The sequence below is a fragment of the Periplaneta americana genome, chromosome 11 (assembly GCF_040183065.1).
Source record: "Periplaneta americana isolate PAMFEO1 chromosome 11, P.americana_PAMFEO1_priV1, whole genome shotgun sequence".
NCBI classification, from domain to species: Eukaryota; Metazoa; Arthropoda; class Insecta; order Blattodea; family Blattidae; genus Periplaneta; species Periplaneta americana.
In genome coordinates, this window is record NC_091127.1 from 55,890,930 (window position 1) to 55,909,188 (window position 18,259).

Genomic DNA, 18,259 nt, shown 5'->3' on the forward strand with positions numbered 1-18,259 from the left:
GAACACTTCAAAATCTGTGCTTCAGTGGCTAACCATGACAATATCTTTGAAAAATATTGGAGTGCAAGAGGTCAAATGACTTTGTCAAACGCCTGGCATTAGAAAACAACAACATGAGCTTAAACTCGAAAATATGCCACAGTAATACAAATACCATGCCAAAATATGCAGCTATATGGAACATAAAATTTGGTTTAATAAGCTTAAATGTTGATGATTCCTGAAGATAATTAATCAGCAATTACAGCCAATGGAAAAATATGCAAATGCATGAACCAGGCCCTAGTCATGACAGAAAGAAAATAAGAGACAGTGCCTGCCATTGAATACGTGGCCATAGAGGAAATTACGAAAGTGTAAGCATTATTCACCAAATTTACAAAAATCTTTTATGATACTGTTTATCCGATTTTTTTCGATTAACCGTTCAGCCCACCCCCTTCATTACCACAGATAATGGAGATTCTACTGTATATTACTTCTTATATTCTATCTGCTTGAGGCATAGGAAAGTAGTGTTTTGATTCTGATAAGCATTGCCATCATCTTTGATAACTGAAATTTTGTTCAACACTAAATTTACTCCGAACATGTATCGTAATGTATTTCTTTCTTCAGTTACAAATAGATGCACATCTACCCAGCACATGTATTATTTCCAGAAAGTAGTAGTACTAATAGTCTCTATTGTGCTGGCTCTTGGATTGCCTTCATTCACCTTCTCGCTTCCCAATGTAATTTTGGTGTTGAGTCCAGATCAGATGACCTCAGATTTGGCATTTGTGAAGATGATCCATGACCATCACCAAGTCTTCTATGTTTATCCTGCCTGGTAATTGTGATAAAGCCATATCTATTGCCAGGATTTCTCCATCAAAATGAGTTGTGTTACATCCTGCTGACATATAAGAACTGAAGATAGTACAGTAGATTCCAGCTCCAGCACTGCCTTCTTTATCATACAGGGAACCATCAGTGTAAATATTTAGCCAATCTTTCTCTGGATATACAGTATGAATAGTTTCAGCTTTCAGTTCACTTGATGTGGCTTCATTTTTCTTTAGATTGTTTAACAAGGCTTCTCTATAGTCAAAGCATGTATATTCAAGTGGTGATGAAGTTAATATTAAGGCCGGGTGCACACAGAATCAGACACGAGGCAAGATGTGAAGTTTTCCTTTAAAGTGCCTCGTGACAGCTTAACACGGTCTGCTCGCCACAACTGATTTGCTGGCTGTGTGAGTTTGGAAAATTGGCCTAGGCTAGAAAATGGCTGCAATGAAAGAGGACTGTCTATATGAGAAATTCTATTGTAATTGGTTATTATTTCCTAAGGACGCCTAATACACTTAAAAATCTATACAATTGAAAGCGTCTTAAAATTAAATACTACTAATGTACTGTACAAACGTCATTTTGTATGTTTATGACTACTTCACAATTCACAATAAAGGAAAATAATATATTAAATCAATAATGAGTGATAGTATAGAGCAGAGAAATAGGCTTACTACAAATCATTATTAATAAATTGTTATTCACGTGGTGCTTTCATCTCATTGCAATTTGTTACATATTTTTGGAAACCACATTATTGTAGTGATATTGTTTCAAAGATTGTACAGAATGTACATTTCCTGTAGTAAAAAACTAATTTATTCTCATCGAGCTCCATTATGAATAATGTGCACTACACAACAATAGTATTTGTAGATAGTGAAAGCATGCAATCATAGCCACTACTAACACATGTATTAAGGCTGGTTGAGTGGAAGAGAAGGCCTTATGGCCTTAATTCTGCCAGCGAAAATAAAACATTATTATTATTATTATTATTATTATTATTATTATTATTATTATTAACGCATGCGCAGTACACTGAAGCTATCAGACAGTCATTCAATGTTGTCTCTCCATGTCTCCTTGTATTTGCTCGCGACCGTCGTGCCGCGTCTGATTCTATGTGCACCACATAATAAGAAATCAACGGGAGACAAGTACCATGAGACAAAAGGTCGTGTTACACCGCACCACGTCTGATTCTGTGTGCACCCAGCCTAACTGTTCGATATGGGTGTTTGTATTCTGTGTTGGTCTTATTTTCTGAATTACTTTTTAAGTTTTGGGATTCCTTTATGATATTTTATAAGGATCAGTAGTCTTTATGAGGCATGTTCTGTTAAGTTCTCACTGCGTGTTTATTTATGATTGACTGATTTACTTAGGAATTTGGTGATTTCCTTTCTGCATTCCTGACTTGTAATGTTGGAACTGTTCATTTCAGAATTACCATGGGACCAACCTACTGTGGAGTGTCGTGAATACATGGCTTGGAAGGACGGTAAAGCAGTTCACCTTACTCCATGGAGTAAATTGGACAATTTGGCCTTATCTCTTGTCCGAAAGATCCTTGTTCCCCTTCCCTCTGGTCGCCCAAACATAAAACAAATCCGAGCACACCGTTGGTGTAACAAATATTTCGACAAATTAGGTAAGTTGAGTGAGTTTATTATACTATGACACACAAAAATTCATTATTGAATCTTGACTTGCTTCGAAACAGTACTGGGTTGAGGAGAATGGGATTGTAAATGGCATTATCTCTGCCCAAGACAGAGTCTGTGATTAAGTAATGTGAAGACAACATTGAACTTCAGAGTCCTGTAAAGAAATCTGAATTTCTTTACAAAAAACATCACTTGTAATTGTGTATTAGTTGGGAGGCCAGAGGGAAAAAGACCTTTGTGGAGGCCGAAACATAGATGGGAGGATAATAAAAAAATGGATTTGAAGGAGGTGGGATGTGATGGTAGAGACGGGATTAATTTTGCTCAGGATAGGGACCGATGACAGGCTTATGTGACGGCAACAATGAACCTCCGGATTCCTTAAAAGCCATTTGTAAGTAAGTAATTGTATATTTCCTTATCATAATACACGTTTTTTTAATAAATTCAACTTCGTATGTACAGTTACCAGAGCTTATGTTCAAAGTAACAATATTTTATGCTAGCATGGAAAAGTAAATCGGCATCAAATGATACCTGCATTTGGTTAATACTTACTTACTGGCTTTTAAGGAACCCAGAGGTTCATTGCCGCTCTCACATAAGCCCGCAATCCTGAGCAAGATTGCATTTGGTTAATAACAGGAGTAAATTGCTGTCAGTGTTGTTGAAAATAGTCACATAATACTGGCACTTCATTCCAGTTAATATAAATTGTCAGTGTTTGATGATGGTAAAATTTCCGTGGAAGTACATAGTGCAAAGGGAGCAGATGTCCATTAGTGGGAATTTGAAGGTATTGGTGGTGGTGATAGTTACGGCAGCAACAGAATTTGATATCTTTATTTCATGTTAATTTGCGTGAAATTGAATATAGGCCTACTTAAAAGTCACAAAATGAGATAAGATATATTGTGACTTAGAAAGAATATCTTGGATTATATAATTAGTGTCCATCAGTCTCATTGATTTAGCTGTTTTTTGCTGTTTACAAAGCATTGTATTGCTCATATGTTAGTTATTATTTTAATGACTTTGCCAAAGTATTTCAATTACTTAAATTACTTACTAGTAATAAGCAAATAATATGGTACTCACAATTGAAGGGTTCACGGGAATAACGATCAAGGTCCATTTTAGAAAGTTTCGAGAAAAACGAATTTTAAAGTTTAAGCACTTAATACTTTCTTATGTGTGTATTTAATAGAAATTGACATAGTGGAATGTCAAGAACGATGATTTCTTATTACTAGCTAGACTACATGATAGTACTTCTTTTCCACTATAAGATAGCATTATTAACTCAATTTCGATTTTTGATGGATCTTGGTCATTTTTCCCGTGTACCCTTCAATTATGTCAGATGATCAACGTGTTCACCTTGACACACATTTTCCTTTAAATCCTCTGGATTGGATTACATGGAATGTTAGCATACACATTTTGCTCGTAATAATCATAATAAATAACTCACAGGGATTTAGGCAAGAGGGCTATAATAGGAGAGAGGGGTTCATAAGCTGGATTAAGTGTAATCTGTCAAGATGCTTCTCACAGCCAAGAGCGGGGTGCTACATTTACAAAAGTCTGCAGTAATTTCAAACGACTTCCCTGAACAAAAATAGCGGGAATTTCAAAAGACTTCTCCACACCTCGTTATATTCATATTTACATCAATGTTTGAAATATAACCACCCCTATTACAATGATGTCTCCTATATATATATATATATATATATATATATATATATATATATATCCTTGAGCATAAGCATTTTGAGAAAGTAGAGGTAGGAAACGGGCTGTGAAATTTGTACAGTATTTAAACATGACCAACCAAATCTGTTATGTTAGAATGCATAAAATTTATTTAGTAGTCCACACCTGTGGAGTAATGGTTAGCACGTCTGGCTGTGAAACCAGGTGGTCCGGGTTCGATTCCTGGTTGGGACAAATTACCTGATTGAGGTTTTTTCCGGGGTTTTTCCTCAACCCAATATGAGCAAATGCTGGGTAACTTTCGGTGCTGGTCCCCGGACTCATTTCACCGGCATTATCACCTTCATCTCATTCAGATGCTAAATAACCTAAGATGTTGATAGCATCGTAAAATAACCTACTAAAAAAAATTATTTAGTAACAATATTTTATTTTGTACATAAATATACAAAGATCTTTAATGCAATTAGCCATTTCCTGTTTAATTGCAGTATAAAATAGAAATGATGAGGGCACCATTGGCATAATACATATAACTAACAACAACATTGTAGGAAATGTTATACAAAAAATCACATGTAAACATTCTTAAATCTGTTCATGCATGTAATTAAATGTTATATATATATGTGAAAATACAGAATTAGTATCTGTTATGATTTATAATGATGCAAGTGATTGATTTACCAGTATAACAGATTAGTTTTATGTGATGACATTGCTATGTATTGTAACAGACATAAACAAGAATTCTGTAACTAAAATTAAATAATTCAAATCTTCCTTAAAATGTATTTTCAGGACTAACACCTTAAAGCCAAGAGCACAAATGTTAATTCTCCTTTTCCATGCGTCTAAATTCAGTGGCAGGATGTTGGTAAGAAATAATGTTAGCGCTCTCAGTGGAGGCTGCTTAGAGTTAAAAGTGATCAACAGAAAAAGATTGGATTGAACCCCTCTCTTTTATTATAACCCTCTTGGATTTAGGTCAGAGAATCGTAAAGAGGCTACAGACCCATGCTAGTTATTCTGTCGTCAAACAAGATTTCCTCTTGCAGGATTTGTAAGAATGTTTTTTCATACAATTATCATAAATTCTTTAATCTGATTTTATCAAATCACAATGAACCACGCACAGAGCAATAAATACGTAAAACAAGCCTAAGAGAAAATGTCAATTGCATATGCAGCTGGTTATCAGCTAGTATGCCTCAACTTGGAAAATGTTGGGAACAGATTTTGACCAGTTTCCACTGTTTCCGATCAACCTAGCTGGTGGATTCCTGACAATACTGTTAGTGTAACTTTTATCTGTTTGTAAACAAAATCTTTGTGACTAAACTTGGCCAACAGTTTCACTATTGGCTGTCAGTATTCCAGAGGTTACTCAAAATAATGCAGCATTAAATATAAGTATTTCGATCTTAAAACCTCTTACGTTTACCTGAATACAATAACTAAACTACGATAGCTCAGTATCTTGCAATAAAACTTATTATTACATGTGCTAGGAATAATGAAATGTTCTTTTCTAGTTTTGCACATTGTTTATAGTTTTCAATACAGTTCGCTGTAGTAGTTGGAGTAAGGAGAAATTACTTCAAACTTACAGTTTAGTTGTGTAATAGGTGACATAATTAAAGCCTGCTACAAAATATTCTTTTATGTCCTGGGTGAATTAATTTAAATAACATTTTTAATTTGAAATTTTCATAATCACAAATTATTGTTAGTAAATTCACAATAAGTTCGAAATTTTGGCTGATGATGAGAAGCAAGTTTCACTTGCAGACCACATTTTTATTATGATGTATGCCTGATTGACTAATTCTAAGGTGAAAATCTGGTTTTGGGTTTAAATTGGCTTGAAATATGTGTAATCATACATAAATTCTATTAAAGGAAAAAGTAAAATAGTCCCCCACCCTCCCGGTACATTTTTATTATAAATCAAGTCCACTTATGTTAAATTTTCGTCCTAAGTTAGAAACTATTTTAATTAGGATCCATTAGGCGCACATTGTCACAAACGTGACCAAAACTTTTAACAGAATGTTTCATAATTTACATGTAGGCTAGATGTGAAAGCATGACATGTCATGTCAAGTTATTTGATATAAATTTTGCTTGACAATTTTATCTTTTTAATGGGTACAAGCCCAGACAATGCCAACGGATTTTTAAAAGACAATAAAATCCGAAGTATGGCTTCCTCTTGGAAGGAATTGAAGCTGCAAGACGAACTTCAGCATATAAACAAACCCTAAAGATCTATTTCTGATACAACTTGAAATCTTAAGAATTCATATAACTTTCAACTATTCAAAGAGTTGACAAATGATGAATGATCTCTTTTTTTAGCAAGCACAGCCTAAAAAATTAATGATAGATTTATTATACACATTGGAAGTTTTCTTCTTAGACTTACTGTACTTTAGTCCTAATTTAAAGCCACATATTATCTTTTTTTTCTGTCCCCCAGAGTAAATTGGTTTTATGTATTATTTGCCAGTTAATAATTGGATCATACATTTACATTGCGTAGTATTCAGAACATTTGTGTATTGTATATTGTAATTTCTTTAAATTACAGTAGACATATTATTGCAGATCTTTTTTTTTTTTTAACTGATGAAAATTGCTGCTTCACGTAGTCAGGTACTGAGTGACTCTGAGCAGCATTGAATCTCGGAGGCACTTGGTACCCGTCTATGTGAGCAGATCAATCATCCTTACAGTTTTCTTCTGAAAAGCCTTTGTCTTTTCTTTGGTGATGTAGCTGTATGATTGCTGTTAAAGGTCATAAAGCTAGATTACCAAAGCAAAGACATTGGCTAAATCACCATGGGATCACATTGAATGCACAGACAGAAGAGAGAAGAGGGTGCTGTTGTCCTCTCTTTGGTGATCTAGCTGTATGAGTGTGAATCGACATCATAAAGCTAGATTACCGAAGTCAGGAAAACAGTGTAGTCTACAATTTCATCACATAAGGTGAGGTTAACATTTCTTTACTAAATGTGCTGTGTTGTTATATAAAAATTTAAGTACTGTCCAGTGAAACCACTATCTTATTCATTTATATAGTTTTCTCAAATAGGCTACATTTTTTTGTTTGTAGAGTCCTGGGAACAGGTCAAACTAGGGTTGCCACCTTTCAAAAGTCAGAAGTAGGGACACTTAATGCAACTATTCTGGGTGGGGAAGGGGAGTGGAATATACTATTATTGGTCCTTCCATTATGTAGTATCAGTCTTTCTAATGAAAAGTGATTCATATGTGTATGTGTAAAATGGATAAAGATAAAGCATAAAGAAGTGTGATCAAATTTAAATAACATGTTATTGTAATTAGAGTTAGGAATTTTAGATGCTGCACCTCAATTTATTTTTTTATGTTGAAATGCCCAAATTGGCTTGTCTTGCAAAGAAAACATGAAATAAACTTCCCCAACTGTGTTTTAGTTGCACCTTTTGTCAATATCTTTTTGTGCTTTTATCAATTTTTTTTCACAGAACATTGCAAATTTATCAGCAAACTGGACATAAGTCCCAGTGCAGTGTATTGAGTTAATTCAACTGAACATCAGAAAATAAATTACGTAATAACAAATAATAATAAATAACACAAAGTTTCTGGTTTCCCCCCCTCCCCCCAAAAAAACAGAAATACGGATGGTTGAGGCAGATAAAAATAAACGCATCTTACCTGTAACAAGTCTAAGAAATTTCATGTCGCCACCTTCTGTTGTTGTTGTTGTTTTCTAATGCCAGGTGTTTGACAATAAAGTCATTTGACCTCTTGCACTCAATATTTTTCAAAGATATTATCCACCTTCTGTTGTGTACTATCACCCGGCAGCACAGTTTCTACTGAAGCAGGCGCCTCCTGATATGAGCATGGAAAATATCTTGCCACACTTCTCTACAGGCTTTCCAGAGGCCTTCAATAGTTTTAGACCTCCTACTAGAAAGGTCTCTCTTCGGTATACCAAAGCCACAGAAAGGAATCCTCTTTATTCCAGTTTCAGCTTCCATTTGGCAGTGAACAGCAGCGATAATTTCGCAGTATGGCTGGATGCCTTGTCCATATGAATGTTTATGTTACTAGGATCTCTGCCATAAAGCCACAGGATATCTTGAAGGTACACTGGTCTCAACACCTCCTCTTGGAAGTAAACTGCATTGACCTTTGCTCTGCTGGCCACTGTCTTAATTTTCAACTGACCCCTAGAGCAATAACCACCATAAACTCTGTAGAAAACTTTTCGTTGCATTGTCTTATGAAATTAGAGCGGCCTTTTTTGTCCACATTTCTATTAAATATGTTTCGAGGTTTATTGGTATCAAGATAGATCCATACTTCATCTAATATCACCACCCATCGCCATCTGTCATCTGTGAGATGCTGTTCATACAGCTTTCTTGTGTTTGTTAACCACTCTTGAATGTGTTTCCCAGACGATGATCATGTGATTTGATTTTCATGGATGGTGTGTCCGACAGTTCGGGGGAGATATTACTTTTCTTCTAGCAATGTTTCTTTGGGTTGGAGTATTTTCCCACAGACCTTCAGACCTTACTTCCTTAATTATGCTTTGGGTGGGAACTCTTCTTCTTTTAATTTTTTTCTGAAAGTAGTTGTGCACGAAAATACGAAAGGGAAATACCTCTCCCCATTCTTTCTTCACATTTTCTCTGCCATCTAATGATTGCAGACAAAATTGCATCTCATCAGTGATTGATGCTTGCTTTCACTTTTGCATTGTCCAGTCATATTTTCTCGCATGATTCTGTTGAGTGAGTTTTCAACTCTTGGCAAGTCTTCTGGAGAGATCAGCTTCTTGCAACTTTTTCAGGCAGTTCTCTTACAGATTTTGGGCCTTCTAATGTGCTGAAGTCGATTTCAAGCTTCAATGGCAGTGGTTTGCTGGTTGCAGAGAAACTGTAGCTATAGGAACTGAAACAGATGTCGCTCTTTCTTATTCTGATCTCCTTGAGTAGGGTCAGTTTCTCTGTAGCTTCGTATAGTCCTAAAAATCGTGAAAGCCATAGTTTCCAACACTTTTGCATATTAATAAATCTATATTACATCAGTTGTTCCAATGTTAATCACATCTTCCTATAGCCCATCTCCATTCTTCTCTATATATTAATAATATATTTAATATAATTAATATATTAATAATAATATATAATAATAATAATAATATAATACTGCTTCCATTTTTCAGAAATGAAACATCTTCGTGGTGTGGACAGCATGTTTAGTGTTCACAATTGGTTTTGAAACTGAAAGAAATGTCTCGGAAATCCATTTAATTGGAAGGAAACATACCACTAAGTGGTTGCAGGGTAGAGAAGAAGACAATTTATTGCACAGTTTCGGTATAATCACAAACTCGGTCATAAAACAATCTTCTAATGCATTATTCTTTCACAAAACATAGCCAACAACTTTCAAACCAGTGCTAAAACCTTGGTTGTGTGCAGTTACATACTGGTTTTTTAGTACTTGCCATGTGTTGCTTTTATGTGTCAGTCAGTGTATTTCAGCGTATTTATTTTAAAATTGTAAATAACTTAAAATTGAACTAGAAATAGTTCACATTTACTTGAAATATCTGGTCAGAAGGTGGAATTTGAATTCTAGGAGGGAGCCTGAATTCCATCACTGAGCTATTTCTTGTAATATACACTTATAAAAAATACTTATGGTCGATAAACAGAATTAGTCAGTTTTGTACTATTATGCTTACTGTACAATCTGTTTTGTAGAAAATTTCACTAATTCCGTGCTGTTTGTTTTGAAAGGATACATAAAACCCTAGATCATATATGTAACAGATATGTCGGGGTTATAGGCTCTGAGGTTAACAACTTTTGTGAGGTTTACTACGCTGCCATCTAGTTGTTACATAAGGAGTCACGTCATAATACCCATTTGAATTGCATTAGTGACTGTACTGCCATCTCGTGTTCGTTTATGGCGGACGGGTGGCGATCCTGGCGGTTGTTCTCTTCAAAGTGCTGCCAATTTTAACGTAGTGAGGAATTATCTGTTACATATATGATCTAGGATAAAACTTACAGGGGTGTCCCATGAAAGAAGCAGCCTACAAGTGTCTGTAGTCTACTCTTGATTGCAAGTTCTGTATAGTCATCTTTTTGTATTATTGATGATTTTTAAATCTGCTTTCAAGTATTTTATTATGTATGTCTTTCACAGTATTGGACAAACATTACAACATGTTTCAGGATCACCAAATAGAAACTCGTGTACACCAGATGGACATCGCAACAAACGTATTTGCTCAGGTAATGATTTGTCATCAATCTCCCCTCCTGGCATTGCAACTGATGGATCTGCACTGGACGATTCGCTGGCTAGGTTATGCAGATCTCAGCCTGAACCGAGGTTGGAACAGCCTGCTGTTTCAGCTGCAAATGCTGCTGCAGAAATGCTGGAAGAAAAGGGATCATTCTCATTCTCTCAGCCTGCTTATCTTGATGATATGCTTCTGAACTCGCAGCTCCATGCCACCCAACCTTCCACTCAGCCGTCTAGCCAGGTATTGTCTATACAAGATGCAAGTTATGAGAATGTAAATATTTCATTTCACTCATTGGACTTAACCTAACTATATCTTGTTTTCCAGAACACCTTCCAGAAACTTGTGAGGCGTATGACACGCTTCTTTGTTTGTACAAGCTGTGAAGAATCATTAGAGCAGCTGTGTAAATTGCTTGAGAAGTTGGGCTACACGTGGAAAATTGCTGCAAATGTGGTAAGTAATGACATAGATTTCTTTCCTTGTATTGGATTAGTGTGCTGCTTATAAAAATTTAAAAGTTCCGGTGGCATAACATTGACCTCGCAGAATAAATTTTTATATGTTTAAAATACAAATTTAAAAACTAAAAAAATGATTTAACCCTGCGTTACTCATGTTATAAATATTCTCACCATTGCTCAGGTGGGGTTTCACAAACCCCATTTTAAATAACTAATATATTTTTCCGCAAGTTTCAGAAATCAGATAAACGCAATTAAATATACTATTCTTAGTTCACTTAAACAATTTCTTAAGTGAACTCTTCTGGATGTGATTGAAAAGTATACAGATGTACAGAGTACACACTAGCTCCATCTCTTAGATTTTCGTTGAAATATACGCACCGGGGTTTACCACACCCCACCTGAGTAATGCAGGGTTAAATCAATCCACCCTGTCAGGTAGCCATGGTACTTCAGTGCATTGAAGTAATGAAGAGATTCTGATTTTGGGACCTGATTTTATGTTTTTCCTTTCTTTCTTGTAATGTTCTTGCAGCCTTCAGACTATTGACAAATCATGACTGTCTAGCAAGTCATCTCTACAGAATAGGTATCTCAGCTTCACCAATATGTGTCCTGTGTAACGATCCAACAGAAATGAATGAAAATCACTTGAAGACCTGTGAAGCATTAAGATCAGAAGAAACTACAGTTCAAAAGTATTGGAAAGCACGACTGCTAATGGCTTCATTGCCAAATGCAAGGCACTAGACAACAACAACATTTTACATTTATGAATCTTGATAATATCTTTGAAAAATATTGGAGTGCAAGAGGTCAAATGACTTTGTCAAACGCCTGGCATTAGAAAACAACAACATTTATGAATGTGTTGTATGTTCAAGTAGTCCCCCTTCCCTCCGAGTAGTGGGTACTTGACTTTTGTGTGATTGACAGTGTTCCCTTCTAGGGGTAACACAACGTATTAGTAGACTCTTTGCCACAGAGCTTTGCTTTGATGCACAGTGGAAGATGGCCTCTCTGCAGCACATTAGTGTTATGTTCAGAACTATTGCTTTTGGTATTACTGTGAGCAATAATATCTCAAAATGACCTTCTATTTACATTCAGAGGCAGAACTCTATCGCATGAAGAGAAGGAACATCATATATCATTGAAAGATGCAGTATAAGACAGAGATAGCAGCTGTCTTTGTCTCTATCGCTCTCACTGTGTGTCTCTGGCAACAGTGTGCATTCAGTTGGCTTCTCCTATGTTCATAGTTCTGCATTCACTATAGTCAGTCTGATATCTGAATGATATTTCTGATAGTAAGGCACTGCAATAAGGATGGAAACACTAAATTTCTGCCTCTTTTCTTTTAAACGTCAAATATATGTAAGCAAATTCTGGCAATCATTCTTAATATAAATTGAGGTGGCCAAAAAAAAAATAGAGAGAGAGACGAACTAACAGACTCTTAACTTGGATTTACATGTAAGCTGTACCTGCCACTTTACGAAACTAGGAAGTACATTAACCTACAAGTGATAAACTGCAACTTCCTCTGTCACAGATACAACCACCTTTGAATATTATATAATATAATTTGATTTTGCTGTACTTTTTTTTTTGTGCATAATTTACTTTCATGTGAAATAGTATCATCAAAATCGGTAATTCCAGAACAAGTTCTCTTGTTAGCATCAGTGTAATCAGATATAACTTCATTACAAATTGAACTGACATTTCTTTTGTTTTCAGATAACAATTACGGCTATAGATAAACGCAACATGAGACTGGTTTTTAAAGCGAACATTCTTGATATGGATGGAAAGACATTGCTGGATTTCAGATTATCCAAGGGATGTGGCTTAGAGTTCAAGCGCCATTTTGTACGCATCAAGCAGAATTTGGAAGACATTGTACTGAAAGGACCTGTAACTTGGCCAATTGCTATGGCCACTAATAATGTTCCTTAATGTGTTCTTTTTAAACTGTGATTAATGAATTGTGCCTTCTTTTGAATGTCACATTGTAAATTACAAATATAAAAATGTGCATGGTTTTTCCCCAAGTGTTGAATCATTTGAAGAAATGGAATTGTTATTATCTTGTTTTGTTTTTATATGTGAATGTATAGTAATTTTCATGTTGTTCATGTATTTGTACTCGGAGTAGCACTTTTGATATTGCATTATTTTATTTTGTAATCAATATTTTTAATAAAAATGTTCTTTTGACATCATGTAACATAAATGGAGAAACATTTTATTACTTGCTTTGGAGAATACAAGAGTTGTCCTATTGTCCTATATTCTGCAGAGATACTAAACTTGTCATATCTATATGTTTTGTTCAGAATCCATACCAGACAATTTTGTACCAAATACAGTATATGTCATTAAAAACTTTCTCATTCATCAAGGAAATTGATTATAAAAACTTGTGGCTGTGGCTTTTGTTACCACTCTGTATGCAAAGATTTTTTTTCATCTCTATTTTTGTTGCATATATTTTAAGAGCATTTTTTCTGTTCGTGTCTTACATTGATCGTAGTTCGCAAATTGTTATTCTCAGTCATTAAAATTGAATTGATTATTTATTAGTGAATTATTGGCTACTTTTAAATAAGTAGTAAATATTAGTGATTGAGAATAACACGCAACATACAAAATTATATTAAGCGGTTTACTAATATAAGTGTCTGATGTGCAGCTTTCAGTATGTATTATTTCTTTAGTAATAAGAAAGATTGTTTGAATCTCTAGTAAGCTTATTTTGAAATTTCGAGGGAACATTTACTCACATTAATTTTTGAAGGTTATTTCAGTATTATTCTTACTTTCACATAAAACTGTACCTTTTACTTACTTCCATACACACTATTTATATTAACCCTATTTCATAGGGGTAATCTGTTGTATTTATACTCTGTTCTACAAAAAAAAAAAAAGTGCTTAGGACGTATATAAATTCTTTATTTGGTTAATTATTGTGCATATTTTAAATTTTAATAGAATGGGTCTGTAGAAAAGAAAAGAATTCTGGCATGGAGAAGTCACAATATGGGAACGTGATTTTGTTACGAAACCCATATGAAATGTAGTGTTTAAAAAAAAAAGCTTACAGGTGTAAATGGTCAGTCACATTGGAAGATCTTGGAATCCACTGGAAACATTTCTGAAGATCATTGTACTTATTCAGACTTATGGGTCTTGGAGTATCTCTAAGAGGAGGAATGTCATAGGGCCAGCGGGCTCATCAGTTGTTCCTTTTCATTTCAAGAACTTTGAAGTCTTACTTACTTACAAATGACTTTTAAGGAACCCGCAGGTTCATTGCCAGTCTCTATCATCATATCTCACCTCCCTCAAATCCATTTTAATATTATCCTTACAGCTACTTCTCAGCCTCCTCAAAGGTCTTTTTCCCTCCTGTCTCCCAACTAACACACTATATGCATTTCTGGATTCACCCATACGTGCTACATATCCTGCCCATCTCAAACGTCTGGATTTAATGTTCCTAATTATGTCAGATGAAGAACACAAAGCGTGCAGTTCTGCTGAAGTCATTCAAATTCATATTGCTTACAGAGAAGGGATCTTTAGTCTTGCATGACTGAGCGAACTGCTGTCAGTCCCATGGTATTACAAGTTTGCCAGAAATAGAAAGCCAATATAGCAAAATTCTTATTTTGACCTGCACAATTGTCACTTCAAACCGTCAATTCTTCCACTTCAGTATAATCTAATTCTATTGAGGCCCATTTATTCAACGCACAGGATATAATTTTCAGTCCACGAGCTTTTGTTCTAATCTTTGTTTTGTTTGCTTTCATTTATCTGTTTTTGTTCCCATTTCACTTCCAGCATAACATTACTGTTGTATGTCCATACATATCAGTAGTTCTCTACATCAAGATTCACTTTCATGGGTTTTTTATTTTTAAGGAAGAAACCAAAGAAAAGAACGAAAAATAAAAGCAATGGACTATGTTGCATCTTGTTACCTAATGAATTTTGCTTTGTAAAATCTGTATTAATTTGTACTCTCTCAGATCAAAAATTTCTGTTTCTATGAAAATAATCCAGAATGTGTGTCTAATGCCTTACATGACTGATTTCATGTTCACTGTATATGATATTGGGCTACTGCGGATTGGTCTTCTGTTTTGCATGTTATTTACTAGACTTGAGCGAGGTTCTCTTCACGTTAATTTAATATACTAATAGTAATAATAGACGTTTTAAATATACTTGATGAACAGCAGTAAATAAGATTGTTTTCCATATCCGCATGTCAATTCCTTGTGGTATCCATTTTGGGATAGGCATTTCAATGAACTTGAAAAATGTGGATAATCCTTTAATTTTTTAATTTCTGCAACATACCTATTGTTCCCTGTAAATTATACATAGAGACGAATTCGAGTCAAATCTGCTTTAATGCCAAGTACAAATTAGAATAGTTACAAAACTCAAAATTGAAATCAAAATATGTAACTACCCTGTTTTGAAGTTCATGTTATGAACACTGCAATTTTAATAAAATATGTACATTTTTAAGTACCCATAATGTTTTCAATTAATACACAGCTTGGTTTTTTTATTATACTTCTGTACTCGACCTTTTGTAAACCATGTAGATATTATACATATAACTTTTAAGTACAAAAATAGTGTTATGTGTAGTCATACAAAGTAGCCAGTCAAGAATTATATTCATAATTTATTTTCATTGTGTGCTTATATTTTCATAAATGTCATAGCATTGTTTTTCTTCCAGAATTTATATTGTATTAAATAAAATATTGTTACAACACATTGAACTGAAGAAAAAATAAAGTGCACTTTGATATTCAGAAGTTTTGATCTTTCAAGACTAAAAGAAAGTATGCGAAATATTTCACAATAATATATATACAATCAACTTAGGTTATAGTGAACTTCTCCTGACCAGCATATTTTGTTCACTAAAACTGAAGTGTGTATTTTTATACTGTTGACGTTGCTATACATGCAATATTAATGTCCACTTGGGACAGACCACGTTCAATAGCAGTAATAATGTTCTCTTTGTCTTCCGACTTAAACAGTTTATGCTTCGACATTCAGATATTCACAGTTCGAAACTTGAATCTAATCTATGTAGGTAGTAGGCAATGACCGATTTCGCACCTCTTCTCACTAGAAGTATGTCTACTGTGTACTCGGCCTTGGAATTTCCCCGGGTTCGCTTTTACAAAGATATGGGAGGGAGAGTTGAGGACCATTATACTGTAATCCTTGTATTTACCCTTTGGTCATCACTCTACTCCCTTTTACAAAAGAAAACACTTTCTCTTCCTATTCTTCAAATAACCTCTTTTTAAAAGGTCAGAACTAATCCTTCCTTTCTCCCTCACTGCATACACTATTCTCTTTAACATGTTTCAAACTGTCCAGGAAGCTGAACAAATCCTTTGTCTTTCAATGCACTTATGGAGTAGAAGGTTTGAGATTTTGTTCTGAACATATTCTTGGAAGTTTATAGCAGGAAGGGTTTTCTAAATTACCATTTTGACCATTTTAAAATTACATTTTCTTGAAGTTCTAGTTTTAGGTTTACTAAAACCGAAGTGAGGGTTCACTATAAACGGACATATTAAAGTACTTTATAATGTATGTGGGTCGGGACCAACGATTTAGGTTCACTATAGCTGAATGTTCTCTATACCCAGAGTTGACTGTATATATATATATATATATAAACTTATTTATAACAGGCATTTTAGTTCATCATGGTCGATTGAAAAAGATGATCTGCAATCTTATTTTATTGTTGTTTGAAACTTTCTATTTGGGTAAGTTTAAATTTATAACCAAGCTTCTTTCCATGAAGCTTGTAGTCATATTGTATACATCGAATCCAATTCAATACAGATATTGCGTTAAACACAAAAACTGTTTTCTCGAGCAAATTTTATAATATGAGGAATTATGAATAGATTTTGTTTTTGAAGGACAAGTCATAATCCCCTACGCGCACCGCCCTAACCACATGACTCCCTTAACGACGGGTCCCTACAGCCGACAGAAATCCATATACCATTTCTGCTTTGGCAACTTCCCCCAAGGCCCCCCCCCCCTGTGGTCCGAGGCGAAACTCCTCCCCCGAGTAGGTCAACCTCGGATGCTCATTGCACAAGCCATCCGTCACTTAACTACATGAGGAAAGGAAGTGGCAAAGATGAGTGGGGTTCCAATCGCCTGATATTCTTCCATAGGAGTGAGGGGAAAATCCTCATCCATGCAAATCGTCCTGACCAGGAATCGAACCCGGGACCACTGGGTTCGGAGTTAGACTCACTAACCCTGCAACTACAATGGTGGACTATGTTGAAGTTACATTTAATACAGTTGAGATGAATGAACATTTTGGAGGATATGGAAGCTAGCGAAGATTTTCGAACCTCAGAGTTAGATTTACTAGTTTGCTTCTTTTAGGGCTAAAACTTACTTGAAATTCAAAGAAGCATATTTGAGTAAACCTATTTGTTACAGATTCCAAATATGTCTGCGATTGATAATTTGGCAATGTTTTTCTCTTCTTTTTTTTTTTTTCCTCCCCACATGCCTAACGATTTTGCAAAATATCTGTTCCAGTTTCACAAGTCGAGCAAATTTGTGAAGATTGAGACATTTTTCTATATTCTCATTATTTGTGGGATAGAGTAAAACTGCAAAAAAAGTCCGTAGAGATTTAAAAATATATAAAATGTTCAGCGACATTGATAACAAAAAGGTTTTGATGTTATTTGCCGATACTGCAATTTTCTTCAACTATTGGATGAGTTTTGTTAACATTCGATATCTTAAGTGTCAATACATCCAGTTCGAGAAATACTTGAAAGTTGTTCATCTAGCATCCCAGGTGACCATAAAAGATCCAGAAAAAAATATGTACCATAGAAAAATATCACTATAAAGAAGAAGAAAATGTAATATGTAGGTAACAAAATTTGAAATATACAACTAAAATAAACCCTAAGTACAATACAAAGAAATTTTGCAAAATATTTTTTTTACAAATTTTAACAATAATTTAGTTTGAAATACCGAAAGAACATAATCATTTGTGAATTTGGAGCTCATACCTTGGGTGCAAGAAGGAGACCCTTCACTTCCCATGCAATTATAATTACAGGTAAGTTATCTCACTTGCTGGAGTCAAGAAGGTCTCTTTGTGCTGTTCTGTTGATGAGTCATTC

General features: G+C 34.7%; 1 protein-coding gene across 2 annotated transcripts in view; it reads left to right on the forward strand.

Annotated features, from left to right (window-relative positions):
* Positions 1–15,874, forward strand: part of grp (serine/threonine-protein kinase grp) — a 54,363-nt gene extending 38,489 nt beyond the window's left edge. For both annotated transcript variants that reach the window (XM_069839462.1, XM_069839461.1), the window contains 4 exons: positions 2,285–2,491; positions 10,484–10,797; positions 10,885–11,013; positions 12,768–15,874. In XM_069839462.1, the coding sequence (XP_069695563.1) occupies positions 2,285–2,491; positions 10,484–10,797; positions 10,885–11,013; positions 12,768–12,986 (869 nt within the window). In that variant the 3' untranslated portion in view covers positions 12,987–15,874. The remainder of the gene's footprint in view (positions 1–2,284; positions 2,492–10,483; positions 10,798–10,884; positions 11,014–12,767) is intronic.
* The last annotated feature ends 2,385 nt before the right edge of the window (positions 15,875–18,259 follow it).